Raw genomic sequence first — 15364 nt, forward strand, 5'->3', positions numbered from 1 at the left:
TCACAGCCCCAGCTCCAGCCCCAACCCGAGATCAGACTAGACAAGCTGCCTGCTTACACGCCAAAGCCCTAAATGCCTGAATGCCTGCCCGCCCGCCTGCCCGGCCTGTCTGTAAAGCCAAATAGATATGCAGCCAAGATAATGATCGGCTTCTAGCCTGCTTGACTCGCTCTCACCAGGCGGTTGCTGCGCTTTGAACTTAAATGGGTTTTCTTCCCGCTGCCCCCTGCCCCTGCCTAGACTCTTGTTGTTGTTGTTGACAAGCAGTCAGTTGCAAATTTGCCATATGTTGGCAAAATGGCAAAACAGCTTTGTGCTTAACTTTTTGTCTCCTTGTCACGCTGCCCAAGTGTCAGCTCAACTTTTTTTTATGCCAAGCCTAAGACAATTGTTGCTAATTATAAATAGCAAAAAATTAAGAAACAATGCAATTGACTACTAATTATTGCGCTTAACATTTTATTTTTATTTGTTCAATAATTTCAATTATTTATAAATAAAAAGTAATAGCTACGCCGCTGCTTGCAATTAAGTGTAGAACAACAGTAGCCAAGCTCATGAGCGTAGCCAGAAATATAATTTAGGGGACCCTTTACATTTTTTAAATATATTTTTACAGCAGCTTTAACAAAATTGAGAGAGCTTTAAGATAAGAGCTCAAAATTCAAAGTAACATATTTAAATTTTTGGTGGATTATGCACAAATTGTATTAATTTATTTATTTAAAAGATTTATTATTATACCAACTAATAAGGTAGGGAATGCTAGCTACAAATTTTATTATTTTGCAGGTTGAGTAAAGTGGAATTTCCAACATTTATCTTCATTTCAAATTGATGTTTGAAAAATATTTTTGAGTCGCACAGATTTTTTTAAGCCAACCCAAGATCAGCTGTGAGTTGGCTAAAGGCGACCACATTTTGCTCATTTAGATGCAAATTATTATTAGATATTTTTCTTGATCGGTAGCAATTATATATCGCCATAACATACACATCAAAAACTATCGAACACCAAATCAAAATCTTAACAGGCCCGAACAAATTAAAATAATTAGACTACGCCTAGGACACACCAAACTCACCCATCAACATTACCTTAATCCTAACATCTCACAATCCTGCCCACTATGTAACAACAATAATATTATTACAATAGAACACCTCTTAAACTCATGCCCAGCAACAAGCAGTATTAAACAAAACATATTCAAAAACACCAACCCACTAGACCTACTCGCCCACCCAGACCCAAAGAGCATAGGAAAAGTTATACTTTTCCTCAAAAAATCAAATCTATACCACACAATCTAAAGTAAACAAAATATAATAATATTAAAAATGTAAATAAACTTTAAATATTGAATATATCAACTATGTAAATACGAAATAGATTAAGAATAGACCAATTAACAAATACCAAGAAAATAGCCGAAAGCCTCGCTGCTAGTGCTACAGCACATAAGTTAATCTAAGTTTTGTAAACTACTCTAACTTCAAATAATAATAATAATAATAATAATAATAATATCGCAATAACTAAATGATCCGCATAATAAAAATTCTCCAAATTCTAATAAAATAAAACAAACAAAAATAATCAAAAAAATCTTAAACAATCTAACTGCTTAAGTACAATATTTTTGATTATTTTTACAAATTTTGTATAGTTTTGTTTTTTTTTCTGATTTTTGTAATGCTGCGAAACCAAAACTAATTGTAGTGTAATCATTAGTTCACCTTTTAAACAAAAATAATCTAATTACTTCTTACTACGATTAATATTCATTCATAACTATTTTATTATTTGTGGCCCTTAAACTAAATAGTGTAGTTTTTACAATTTTCTATTTATTACATGCTGAAGCTTAATTTGAATTGAATTTTCATCAGCTAGCGGGCAGCTCCCCTATATAACTACGCCCCTGGCTGAGACAACTGCAAATGTCTGGTAATTATCACTAAGACGCGCCGCTGCTGATTAAAAATGCGACGCCAAGCTGTTGCCATGGCTAAGAGAGAGAATGGGCTTGAGTTTGAGTTCGAGCTTCAGCTGCAGGGCTTGAGGCAGAGACTGAGGCTTGAGGTTGACGCTTGTGCAACGAGGCAGCAACTTGAAATTCTGACAGTTTTCGTACGCGCTGGCTGACATGACAAGCTGCCAGAGTCGATGACGCTAAAAACTTGCCACAACTTGCGGCCAGTTGCGTCTGCCTGCCCCCGAAACTGATTGACTGCCCAGACAGGCAGCGACTGCGACCGCCGACGCCGATGCCGATGCCGATGCCGATGCCGATGCCGATGCCGATGCCGCATATAAATGAGCCAAGCAGCAGGTTGAGATTGGGCCCTGTCAACAGTTCACAGTCAAGGTCGTTGGCAATGGGAATTAGCATAGGCAATAAATTAAGTTTAAGCTTACGCACATTTTACTAATTTGCTATTACAAATATATAAAATTATTCAAACCATTTGAGAGTCAAGTGTAAAAAAGGATGCGGCAAGTTACTCCTTGGCCTTGGGCTGCTTGCGGCCAAACTGTTCGCCGTCCTCGAGCGTCTCGGGCAGTTGCATGCCACGCGTCTCCGGCAAGAAGAACGCGGTGAACACCCCAAAGGCCGAGAAGATGCCAAAGATCAGCGGCGTATACCAGAACTTAATCTTCGACAGATCGGAGATAAACGGCGCCGCTATGGAGCCAATGCGTCCGATCATCGAGCAGAGCCCGACGCCATTGGAGCGCACCACAGTGGGAAAGATCTCGGCGCCATAGAGATACACATTGGGGTAAGTAATGGAGGCACCGAACAGCCCCAAGCCCGCCAGCGTCACGCGCACAATCTCATTGGTATTGGACAAAAAGGCGAGCAGCAGCAGCCCGACGGCGCTGCAGCCGTTCGAGAGCTGCAGCGTCAGCTTGCGTCCCAGATATTTGGTCATCAACACGCAGATCAGCGTGCCGGGTATGCCCAGACTGGCGACAATCAAATTGTTGATGAAGATATTGCCGCCCAGATTCGATATGAACTGCGAGGTGCCGTAGTAGACCATGCTGACCACCAGCCAGGCATTGGCCATGCAAATTGTCTTCACCGCCAGATACGGAGTGCGGAATAAATCGATGACTGTGCCCTTCTTCGCAGGCGTCTTCGCCTGCAGCGCCTTGCTGGCCGCCTCAATCTCACCGCGTATATTATCGGTGGGCGCTCGATTATGTTTCGCCACCTTCTCCAATATGGCAATCGACTTATCCACGCGGCCCGTGGTCAGCAGCCAGCGCGGCGACTCCGGCACCAGAAATATGTAGATGACAAATACGATGGAGAAGATCGTAATGCTGAACTGAAACCAGCGCCAGGTGCGTATGAAGTAGGCAAATACCGCCAGCGAGGCGTGGCCCAAATTGAAGGGCAGCTGATATAGAATCGCAATCAGTTCACGCTTCTTGGGGCCTATGATCTCCATGATGAGCACGAAGCTAAGCAGAAGCAGAGAATGTCAACTGGACTTAGCTGCAACTAATTGAGGGCTGCTGCTTACCTCACCACCATGGTGCCACCTGTGGCAAAGGCGACCAGAAACCGGAACACGCAGTAGAACCAATAATAGGGCGACAGGCAGACAGTCAAGCCCGTAAAGAGCTGCATGAAGCAGCAGCCCAGAAAGGCAGGACGACGTCCGCAGCTGCAGCAAATAAAATAGAGTTGGAATAAATGTAATTAATGTAAACGGCAAAGCATTTAAATATAAATTAAAAATAAGAGTAACTAAAACTACAAAGATTACAATAAATAATTAAGTATATTAGTGAATATTAAAATTGATATCTTAATGAGATACAAATGTAAGATGTTATTCTAAATATACAAAAAGAATGAAAAAGTATTGTTGAAAATAAAAGTTATTTAATAAACTCAGAACTGTAAATAAATATGTAATAAAATATGAGAGTAACTAAATGAACTACAAACATAAGAATAACTAAATAAACATATTACTGAATATGTGAATTGATATCTTAATGAGATGTGCTGCTAAATATAAATAAATAATGAATTAGTAATTAAATTAACTTAGAAATGTTATACATAAAAACTAAAATCAAACAGCTAAAAATCTAATCAAAACACGAACATAATAAATATAGTTTTTATTATTAAATATAAGCAAAGCTTATATATAAAATAATATTTGTGATATTATAAATAAAATAAATTATATAGATTTTTGTAGTACCATAAGTGGATATCAAATAACTTAATAAAAGAATAAAAAAAAATTAACTAAAAATAACTAAAATATACAGCTAAAAGTAGCTAAAAGATAATATATACAAATAATCTAAATATAACAATAATCAATATTTATTTATTGTTATTTTTAGTGAAGATTTGCACTCACCGATCCGAGATGGCGCCAAAGAAGATGCTACCGAACATGATGCCCGTCATGACTATAGCCTGGGACAAGCTGGCCATGTAGCTGTCGCCGCAGGTGAGATTCCATTCGGTCACAATGGTGCTCTTGAAGACGCTCGTATCGAACTCCTTCTCCTCGCAGTCGCCGCTGCAGGCGTTTGTCACATTTTCGGTTTGGCACTTGAGCGGCGTGGGGGCCGCCAGGAAAATGTGACCGAGCGTGTGCCAGCCCGTGCCGAATTTGACGAGGAATATTATCATGCAGAAGAAGAACTGATAGCGTCTGAAGTCGCCAATGACCGAGATAATGGGATCGGCGGTCTTTTCCGGTGGCACGATTGTCACCTCCTTGGGCGGCGGCTTTTGCTTTGGTTGCGCATCCGCCATGTTGTCTCAATAATTATCCAAAAAGAACTAAAAATTTGTTATATTATAAATTAAAACATTTCTATACAATTTTGAGTTTGAGCGTGACAAAGTTTGCTGCGTTTATGTTTTCATTTCTTATTATTTGTTTACCAGACACAATCACAATCCAAAGCTACAAGCAACTGCCCGCTGACTGGCGTGAAAAAAAATATGTGACCCACTCTCTGCTGCTGATCGCGATACGGAGCGAGCGGAGCTAACCGGTTTGCGTTTATTTTTTGGAGCAGCACTTGGTCTACTCTACGTGACAAGTTTGCAGCGGCATTAGCACCTGAATGCCACGTCGGCAACGCTGCAAGTTGCAAGTTGCCAATTGGCATTTAGTCGACTGCATCAAGTTAGACTCCACTCCACTCCAGACTCCACAGCTAGGTAAATGAAGCCTGCATTGACATTAATTGAAGGTGCGCCTCGAGTCTTAGATTGCCAGGCATTGTTCGCAGCCAGATAAACCCCAGCGCCGACTTCAGCTTCAGCTGAGATGGCTTAATTAAGAGCCCAGGCCCAATACGAGAGCCAGTGAAAGTTGCGGCCCCAAACGAGCGAAAGAGCGAACGCGCGCGTCAACGCGAAACATGTTCCCACGATTTGTGGCAACAAGTTGCTGCTTGCGCAAGCAACAAAATGTCACAACAATTGCAAATAAATTATATGCAAATTGTCAGTCCAATCAAATCGGTGCTAAGTGAGCCGCCGTCTGATAAATTCCTCAAATACAAACATAAATATGCCTCATTGTCACCCACTAAAGCAGCCAAAAACAGCAGCAGCGGCAACAGCAGCAGCGAACAGCAGCAGCTGTTATAGCCATAAAAAGATCAGTTTGCTTGTAAGTTATGTGTATGAGTTGTCAGTCCGATTGTAGATTATTTTTCTGTTAATTGATTGAATTTATGAGCCAGAATTGGCAATTGAAGTGCTCGTGGCATAAGTAAACAAATTGAAAGTCAACGCTAGGGTTGGCAACGAAAAAAACTGCATTATATAAAAATAAATTTAAACTAAAATGTAATGAACTCTAAAATGTTACAAAATTTGGGTTATTGTTAATATCATGTCTTCTTCTTGCTTCTAGTACATACAGCTTAAAGAGACCAACACAAAGCTCCAGTGATTAATTCAATCTTATCAATATCAGCCAAAAGTAAAAAGTTTTTTATATTCTGCTGCCATATTTTGCTTACATAGTTTTTAATAATTTTTTATTGATATTCTATTGAAAATACCTTACTTAGTTATCTTCAAATGTCAACTATTTAAGACTTTGAAGCAGAGTATTTTAAAGTCGTTGAGCCAAAATCTAAGAAATTAAGTTTAGCTATAAAAATTATTTAAATTAACTAACAAACTTAGTTCAAGTTTATATGCTCTCTTCAATAGCTAGTATATCTCTTGTTAACTATCTCTTTGTTAACTATCAAGGGGATTTTTCTTAATACTTTTACGACTTAACAACATACACTAGTAAGCATATGTGATTTGACTCACCTAATCTATTAATACTGATATCTCAATTCTGTTCCCCTACTGCATGGGCATGGCTAGGATATAGTTAAACCAAATCAAAAAATACCACACAATAATATATTATCTAAGTCTCGGAGCTTCTTCATTTTTATTTACAATCTCATAGTTTCAACTTACATTTGGCCTTCAGTTAAAATATTTATTCAATAATTTTGAGCATTTCAATCATAATTTTCTCTTTGCAATTCTAAGCGTATAATAAAAAAGAATATATTAGTATGATTTTTTTTATATAAATATTTTAGGGAGCAGAGCTTAAGACAGATTCCTGTAAACAAATTTAATTATTAATTTTAATCTTAGTCCTTATAATGTGTTTGCAAAATGAAAGAACTCAAGCGTTAGTCATTTTATTTAAAGTTAAAGATTTTTAATTTAAATTTGATTATGAGCATAGTTTTCAATAATAAATATTAATATGAATTTCATAAAAATTATTTTTGTCACTAAATATGAATAAGAAGCACTTGGAAATTGATGTTGCTCTCAGGGGTGCCACAGAAATGTTTAGATATTTTAGCCAAAAGTCTCTCAAGCCGTACAACATAAACAGACTTTGTTGCTCATAATATTTTGGTACGGCAACTAGAAGTTGCTACCATTAATAAAAAACATGATTAAGTTACTTAGAAATTTGTGCTTTTCAAATCAGTGGCATTCATTTTAAATTATTTCTCAACAGCTTGTACTCACTTTGAAGTAAGTTATTTTTGATTTAGTTTCCAAGCAATTCAGCTGCAATTCTATTCACTCTTGCAACATATTAAGTAAAAGTTGTTGAAATCTTCAACCGCGCGTCGCTGCAGTCAAAGTACATTTAATGAAAAATTAACTAGAACTAGAGCGTCTGCCACATTTGCTTAGCTTGCACTTTAGTCTGAGTAAGCAGAGATAAGCGTAGTAATAATGTAATTATTTTTTTAAGAAATAAGAGGCTGGGCAGCTTATCAGCTGTGGGCTTAGCTAGACAATTCTAATTGCTCGACGCTCGCTGCTGATAAGAAAATAAGTAGTAAACAAATGTAGCGACTTTTTAGTTAAAGAGCAGACAGTTGTGGGCTTATTATTATTTGGGAGAAACCTATGCCTATGGCTTAAAGAGCGCAATTTAGTTGTAAGCCGTTTTGCGTGGAGCAAAATCTGTTGGTTGCAACCGCAAAACAAAACCAATTAAATGGCATCAACAACATTTACATTTGTGGCGCTGCCAAGTGGCAAATTTAAGCCGCTTTCGTATGTCAGCCCGTTGGCCATGTTTATGCCAAAATATATATATATCTATATAAATGGTATATAGCTAAAGTGGGCAGCAGCAGCAGCACTTGGGCGCCACTTGTTTGGGTATTTATGGCCTAGCAACGCTCCAATTAGCACACAAAAGGATTACAGCCAAAATATTCAAAAAATTTCTACGTTTGCATATGTGTGTGTGTGTGTAACTCTGACTGAGTGTGTGTGTGTGGCTTAAGCGCAGAGCTTTAGTTGGTGGGCAGGCAGACAACAATTGATGCAACACGCATTTAATTTCTGCAGCACACACAATCAAAATGCTCGTATTTTATAGTTGGCTCATAACGCAAATGGATAAAGCCACAAGCATGGGCCATGGCCAAGACCACTGCCATTGCCCCATTGCCATTGCCCCATTGTTAATGGGCAAAAAGAAACTGAAACTGAGGGAATAACGTTGTCGGCGTCGTTTAACCAATTCATACGAAAATTGCTAACTCAGCGCTCACATATATCATTTTTATGCGCCGACCACGCCCCTTTCAACTCATAGTAAATTGACAAATGCAGCGAGCAGCAGAGGCGGCAGTCTGAAATGTCTTTGCCACTATTTAAGGTCTTTTATGAGCACAGCGCGTTGCAAGTTGGCAGTTGGAAGCTGGGGCGCCCCAAAGCCAGCGAAATCCTCAAAAAAAAAGCATAAAAAACAAAAGCATAGCAAATGAAAAACACTATGAACAATACTTATAAAAATGCTTGTAATATGTAGTAAAAGCCAAGCAGCGAGCATACACAGACTTGCAAATACACTGCAATATTTATTTTATTTAAACAATATTTGTGCTCACTTGCTCAGCTCACAACAGTTGAAGTCCAACTGAGGCCAATCAATAGCTTTCTCTTTGGCTATATGGAAAAGCTTTTTACTTAATGTCAACTGCATATTTTCAACTGCACTTCCCATTTTATCTAACTGTTTATCTACGGGGGTTGGCTATAAATGTTATGACTACAATGCCACAACAGCAACTATCACTTTTAAATTAAAATATAATTTTTAATGCAGTCTTAGCGACCAGCAAAAGTTTATTATAAAAGCAACTAAAGTAATATATATATTTATATATTATATAATTGAGCAGTTTGATAATGAATAATATGTATAAAAAAATTATTTGTATTTGTTGTATTTTTTTATTAATATATTTTAATTTAGAGTTTCATGCAACTAATAGTAATAAATTAATTAAGATATAATAAAGATTTGTTTCTCTAGTCAGACTAGCTAGATAATAAGTCTTTATATTTATATAAAAAAAATTTAAAAATAAATAATTAATTATTCTATTTATTATTTTTATCTAAATTTCATACTTTATAGCAAACTTTGCTAACTTTTTCAACTCAATAAAATAGTTAAGACTGCTTTGAGTAGTAGAAGAAATCTTTTGCAAATAAATTAAATTCCTATTAGATGGAATATATGAGCAAATCGACTTTATATATCTATATATTGCATTATTTGCAATTCACATGCCATAATAAACAATTTTTTTTAAACAACTAACACAATAAACTAATTAAAACTTTAAATTGACTGAAGCTTTTGCTGCCCGCTGCATTTAAAGCTGCAGCTCAGCTCATAAAGTGGGGGAGTCATCTCCACTTAGTCGTCATTAGGCATCTTTGAGCCCATATGCTTCACTTATTGTAGCGCACATTGGCAGCCGCGTTCGACTTGAGTGCAAAAAGAGACAACAACAACAACTCGCTGAATTTATATAAAGAAGGAGAGCAGCGCCGCATCAACGCTTAGTCTGGGCTTTAGCTCTGGCTCTATTCCTCTTGCTAAATCCGCTTTGATTAAGTGCTCAGTCTTTGCTGTGGAGATTTTTTAATCGTTACCTCGCCCCAGCGTCACCACCGCCCGCCCAAGTCGCACTCTCGAGTCTGCAGTTGGACTCACAGTGCATGTGACCATGCCCCATAGATTAATCGCTAATCTGTCCCTGGAGGGCGCATGAACATTAAACACTGCAAAAAAAAAAAACCTAAAGCTGCTGCTGCCTGCAGAGCTTGGCAGCTAGACCAGGAGGGTTTCTTGAAAACTACGGCTCTTTAACTTCACATTCGCACCTCTTGCTGTGTTTGCCCTTTTTTGGTTTTTCAAAATAAATTAATAAATTTAAAGGCCTGCGCGTCGCATTAATTATTATGCATGTGACTGCTCGGGCTCGGGCTCGGGATTAATGTTTTAATTTTTGCTAGTCGTCAGAGTCTAGACCTTGCATTAATTTATGCGCGCCCTGCGCTGCAATTTGTGCGCCACTTTCAGTGAGTAATACGCTTTGGCCAGCGGCCACGAAATGCATTTAATTCGGAATGTGCAGCGGCCGCTGCAGGGCTGCTAATGCATCATGCAACCCTTGGCTTCGCACACACCACACTGTGCACTGTGTCTAAAAATTGTTAATTTTAAAACATAATAAAATACGGCAATCTATTATAGCTCGAGCCGTAACGAACCTAAACGACCGCATCCCAATGTGTGTCGCATAAATCAGTGAGACTTTGGGTTAGCAGTAGGTGGACACAAGTCCAATCAATAGACAAAGCTTAGTCTCGTTCTAAGCTCGCTTTTTCCACCAGCTAATTTGAATTGAAGTGTATTGAAGTGCGTCAATTTAGAAGTACATATTACAGAATATAATGTTGATGTTAATGTTATTAATGATTGCACCTGCTAACTAATCTAGGGTACATCGATTATCATACATAATGCAACAATTTAAAGAGCTGCAGAGTACTGCTGATTATTATCTATGAGCATATGTAGAAGTTAGATGGAGTAATTGGACATTGAAAAACTTAGCAGACGATATTGTCACAAGTTGAGATTGAAAGCGAATAGATCCTTAGTGGAGATGATGAAAATTGACGAGATAATGATAAGTTGAAGAAGACTTTACTTGAGTTTATTATTAGTTAAAACTTAGTATTGCATCTAGACAGGGCCACGTATCTGCTCGGGCTTTATTTTCTACAGGCCTCTTCAAAAGGAACCCGTTCCTGGGACTAAGTAAATAGACCGAGAACTGTGAGAACTGTGCTTGACCCAATTGATCATAATCGGTGGATGAGATATTTAAATATTGTATTCAGTTCTTAATTTGAAAATACACAGAATTTGGCAATTTGGTATTTTATTTATAGGAAATAGCTAATTGGGGCTTACAAAGCTAGTACCAAACTTTAAGCCATTTTTATTTATATATTTTAATAAATTATTATTTAATAAACAAAAACTATTTTATGATTAAAAACCCCAGTGTCTAAAGCAAAACATTTATTTGCATTACTTCTCTTACTAATTATAATTGAGCATCTAGCTTAGTTTTGATCATTATTATTAATACGGTATTAATATCCTTAAAAATATTTGTTTAATTTGTAATCCAAATCACGGTCTCTGTACAGCGATATGAAGAGTAAAGCAGCAGAAGAGGCAGAACTAAGATGGAAAAGCACAACCAACCACTCATGGAACGATAGACTCTTCAAATTCCTAATGCAACTTCAAAGAAAGGGGTGCAGACTTTTGGAAGGGACACTGCCTATCAGCGTCTCACGCGAATAAGCTGGGCCAGGGATTAAGGAAACCCTAGAGCACCTACTATGCCAATGGGCGGCACTGGCAAGAGCCCTCACTGAAGCCAGCGGCCCGGCTAAGTCCCACCTCACTACTGAGTTTGCTAAAAGCAGCAACTAACTAAGCGAATTAGACAAGCCCTGAAAATTCGCTGTGATAGATTCAGGCAACACTAGGGACTAAAAATGCCCATCATATGATCAACTACCGGCCCAACCTAACCTAACCTAACAGTTTTCTAAGCATACGGCAGATTAATCCAGTGCATAACTAGAAATATGATCCTATCTACTTTTTGTTATATACCAATTGTTCAGCCAATGAGCTTTTTCATTAGCTATCGAGTTTTTACAATATTAAAAACATTTCACGAATTTTAGTTTGCTTGCCTTCATGGCAAGAATTTATTATTAAAAATATTCACGTATTGAATAAGCATTAAAATTTAATACAATTCAAAGTGAGAAAATTATGTAAAGCATCAGCAAAACAAAAACAGTTATAGGTTACCTTAGTACGTTAATTTCTGTTGTTCTAAATTTACTTTTATTCAGCATAAATGCAAAATATAGTTTACCTTATGCCTACGAAAATTACTGTCTCTGTTGATTATTATTTTTAGCTGCAAGTGAATGCTTAGTAGCAATAAATTTCTCAGTCTATAATGTTAAACATGAAGTCAACAAGCTCGATCTGCTGCACAATTAACTTTGCAAATTGTTGTGTTCTTAATTTTTAAAGACCTATAGCTTGGGCATATGCATGACTAATTGAGGCAGTAAGTTGCTCACTTAAGTCATTTGTTTGCCACTCGTTTCCAGTCGAGTGCCATAATCATCAAGCACGGCTGTTGTTGTTGCACAGATTTGTCGCTCAACCAAGTGGCAACTGGCAAGTGGCAACAAACTGCAGAGCGTTAAGCGCTTCATGCTGCAACTGCCGCTGCGCTGCGGCCGCGTCTTTGAACTGATTGCGCGCCCTTTTGGCTGACGTAGCGCATAATTGCCTGTTAAGCAATTTGACATGACGCAGCGACTGACGTTGAGCTGCATTTTATGCATTTAGTTTAATAAGCAGTCGCCGACGTACTTTACGCCTTGTTGGTGATGATTGCCCGCCAAGACTTGACTTGACTTGGTTTAATCAATTTGTAGCCCAAGTGAGCGAGCGAGAGAGAGAGAGCGACACTGATTTATGCATAGCTTGCACGCAAAACTCTTAATTTCCTCGCTACCCCAGCACCAACCACATCACCCATCCCCCAACTGTCAGTCAGCCAAAGCAGCTGTCAAAATATACACCCCCATCCACTCCCCACGCCTCTGTTGCAATCCTTGCGTGTGTTGCAGACCAAAAGGTAAATAAACTACGACACACAGCTCGCAGCTTTATGCATAATTAGCTTGAATACGAAAAACTTGCAGCATTACAAATAATTGCAAAAAGTTTTTAATTTATGCCTGGGCCGTAGCCGGAGCCCGGCGTGTCCTGTGTGTGTATCCTGCGTGTACTGCCAGCCAGCCAGCCAACTGCAGCAGTTCAGTTAGTTTACCGTTTACCGTTTACCGTTTAGTTTGCTTGCTATACCGTAAGTAAACATATTTTAATTTGAGGTTATGTTTACAGTTTGTCCATGTGCGTGTGTGTGTGTGTGTTACGCTTCAAGTCCCACAACAACAACAACAACAACAACAAGAATAATAGCAACAGCAACTGAAGCCACAACAGCAAGGCTCAATTATACAGCTGAACGCATAATTTTGTAGGCGGGCAATTGACTAAACTACAAATTTAAGGTTTATAGACAAATATAAATACTCATCAATATATCGATGTTTTGAGTTTATTTTTAAAGCCGCAATATCTGTTTTTTCTTCTAGGTATTGCATACTCTAGGAAAAGCTTGGCTATTGTTGATGCTACAATTATTTTTCTTGTAAGATAATTTAACAAACTATTGAAATATTTGCATCAAAATAAGATGCTGAAGATATTGTTGCTGCCTTCATATAGAGAAGATCTTTCAATGGCAAAGCTAATTCGATCAAGCAGCAGTAACTGCAAATTTTTGCTGAGATGAGTTTAAATTTTGTAAATTTTTTGAGTATTTTGCAGCTTACATTATATTTTAATTTCATTTGTTAAGTTTTCATGAACAGGTGACACAAAAAGTGAAAGGATGTGAAGGCAGAGAAGACTTAAGCCTAAAAAAATTATCAGATACAAGTGGCTACAAAACTATTTTATTTATATCAACTACATTAATTGCTTATGTCTTTTAATGCTTAAGCTAATAACTCATGCAAGTATTTTGTTTTTATTTTTTCTTTGCAACTTTTTATTCTCAGTGCGATCGAGTTTATTATTTATATATACTTAATTAAAAATCTATTAAGGTATATCAACGGATATGCTTGGAATATACATACATCTGTTAATTGGGCTATGCTAAGAATTTGTAGGTATGTCCGATCTATAGTTTCGTTAAGAGTCAAAGAGTTCAAAAGAATTCAGTTGCCGTAGCAAGTTCAGCAAATCAAAAACAAAATAATCAAGCAGTAAATTAAAATTAATCAAATAACATCGTGCATCGATTTTATCGTTTACATATTTTAGTTAATCTTGAGTACACTAATTTTGCTGTGCAGTGTATCAGAGTTCAACTTTATTAAGGGCCTGACCCTATCAGACACAAACATAAATGCAAACAATAATATTTGCTTAAAATTGCCTACGCCCAGCACATTGGCCTAGCCTTAGATTGTGTGTGTGCGTGTGTGTGAGGTCAAAAAGAAATAAGAGGCAACATGTGTTTTACATGGCATTGGCGATTGGCGCTTGACGACATGTTTGCTGTTCAATCAGTCGCTCAGCTTAGGAGTCCACCCAGTCACCCAGCCAGGATAGGCCCAACTCGCTCTTCTATGCTTAACTAGGCAGCTCTGCTCAACAGTTTTCAGCTTTGTTTACCTCTGCTGTGCTGTGCTGCGTTTGAACTGCGCATTGCGTATACGCCGCTTTGTCCACTTTGCCAGCCGTAACATTTTTGCCACGACCAGACCAGAGTGACTCCGTTGCTGCTGCCGTGTTGCATTTTATGCAAATGTAGCCAAATATTGTTATAGCTGGCAACATTCTCGGCGCTCTGTTTCAGTTACGCTCTGCTCTGTTTGCCCGCACGCCCACATCCATCCAAACACACACACACACACACACACAGAGAGACAAGTGTAAAGTCAGCAGCCTGTCAATTGGCTAGGCGACATTATTTGTTTTATGCTCTATGCTCTTGTTTGCTTACCTGCCACATGAAACCAAAGCCCGAGTGTGTGTGTGCAACTTCAATTATTGTTGTCCAAATGCAGCGAAAGTTGAGAGCTAAGAAAGTAAAGAAAGTTTTGTAAGGAATTGCTTATAAATACAAGTGGGATTTTTTAGAAGATAGAAGTTGGACTTTAAAATTTATTTTAAGTTTATGCAAGTTTGAATTATAAACGAAATTATTGGTTGCTTATCCCAGTTTGGCTGAAATAAATAAATTTAAGATAATTATTTTGTATTTTTCCACACTTGGTCTTCTTATTGCTTCACTGAAATAAATAATGAAAATCTTTGGATTAATTGTGAATGAAATTCAATATAAAATGTATTATTAATAAATTATAACATTTGCCGCTACTTACTAAACAGCAAATGCTGAATAAATATATATTTAAACAAAATTTTAATTTATTTTCATAAAAATGTGTGACGATTTGTTTATATCTTGAACCAATTCACAACAATTTAATTTAAGTTTGGTAAAAAATATATAATTAATAAGCTTAGTGCTTTACTTAGCCAAATTATATAAATATTATATCTTCTTTTAAACTAAAACATAGTCATTGCATCGTTGAAAAATAAAAATGTTAAGCTTAGTAATGAAATTAAAGCTGAAATAAGTTAATTAAATAAACATATAAGCGTATTTAATTTCTTTAATTCCCACACATAATTCGTTGTATTATTTCTTGAGCCAATTGTACACCAATTTACTTTTATTTAATATAAGTATTTATATGAAATATTTATCATTGACTTTTGCGTCAATCAAAATTCTGCTTAGCTA

The 15364-nt window shown here is 37.3% G+C and overlaps 1 protein-coding gene across 1 annotated transcript; it reads right to left on the reverse strand.

Moving 5' to 3' along the window:
- Positions 1-2406: 2406 nt before the first annotated feature.
- On the reverse strand, positions 2407-4891 carry LOC108596526 (organic cation transporter protein). The gene is made up of 3 exons (XM_017982413.2): positions 4402-4891; positions 3541-3684; positions 2407-3478 (listed from the first exon to the last, which is right to left on the reverse strand). The coding sequence occupies exons 1-3, from the start codon at positions 4803-4805 to the stop codon at positions 2506-2508; spliced, it is 1521 nt and encodes a 506-aa protein (XP_017837902.1). The 5' UTR covers positions 4806-4891; the 3' UTR covers positions 2407-2505.
- Between the last annotated feature and the right edge of the window lie 10473 nt (positions 4892-15364).

This window comes from Drosophila busckii, chromosome 2R (genome assembly GCF_011750605.1).
Source record: "Drosophila busckii strain San Diego stock center, stock number 13000-0081.31 chromosome 2R, ASM1175060v1, whole genome shotgun sequence".
NCBI lineage: Eukaryota > Metazoa > Arthropoda > Insecta > Diptera > Drosophilidae > Drosophila > Drosophila busckii.

Excerpts from the sequence above, each read along its gene's own strand:
- LOC108596526 (XM_017982413.2), bottom strand. The coding sequence starts at position 4,805 with ATGGCGGATGCGCAACCAAAGCAAAAGCCGCCGCCCAAGGAGGTGACA. Across the intron at positions 3,685-4,401 it reads TTTGGCGCCATCTCGGATCG|CTGCGGACGTCGTCCTGCCT; the intron begins GTGAGTGCAAAT and ends TATTTGCTGCAG. Across the intron at positions 3,479-3,540 it reads GGTGGCACCATGGTGGTGAG|CTTCGTGCTCATCATGGAGA; the intron begins GTAAGCAGCAGC and ends GCTTCTGCTTAG.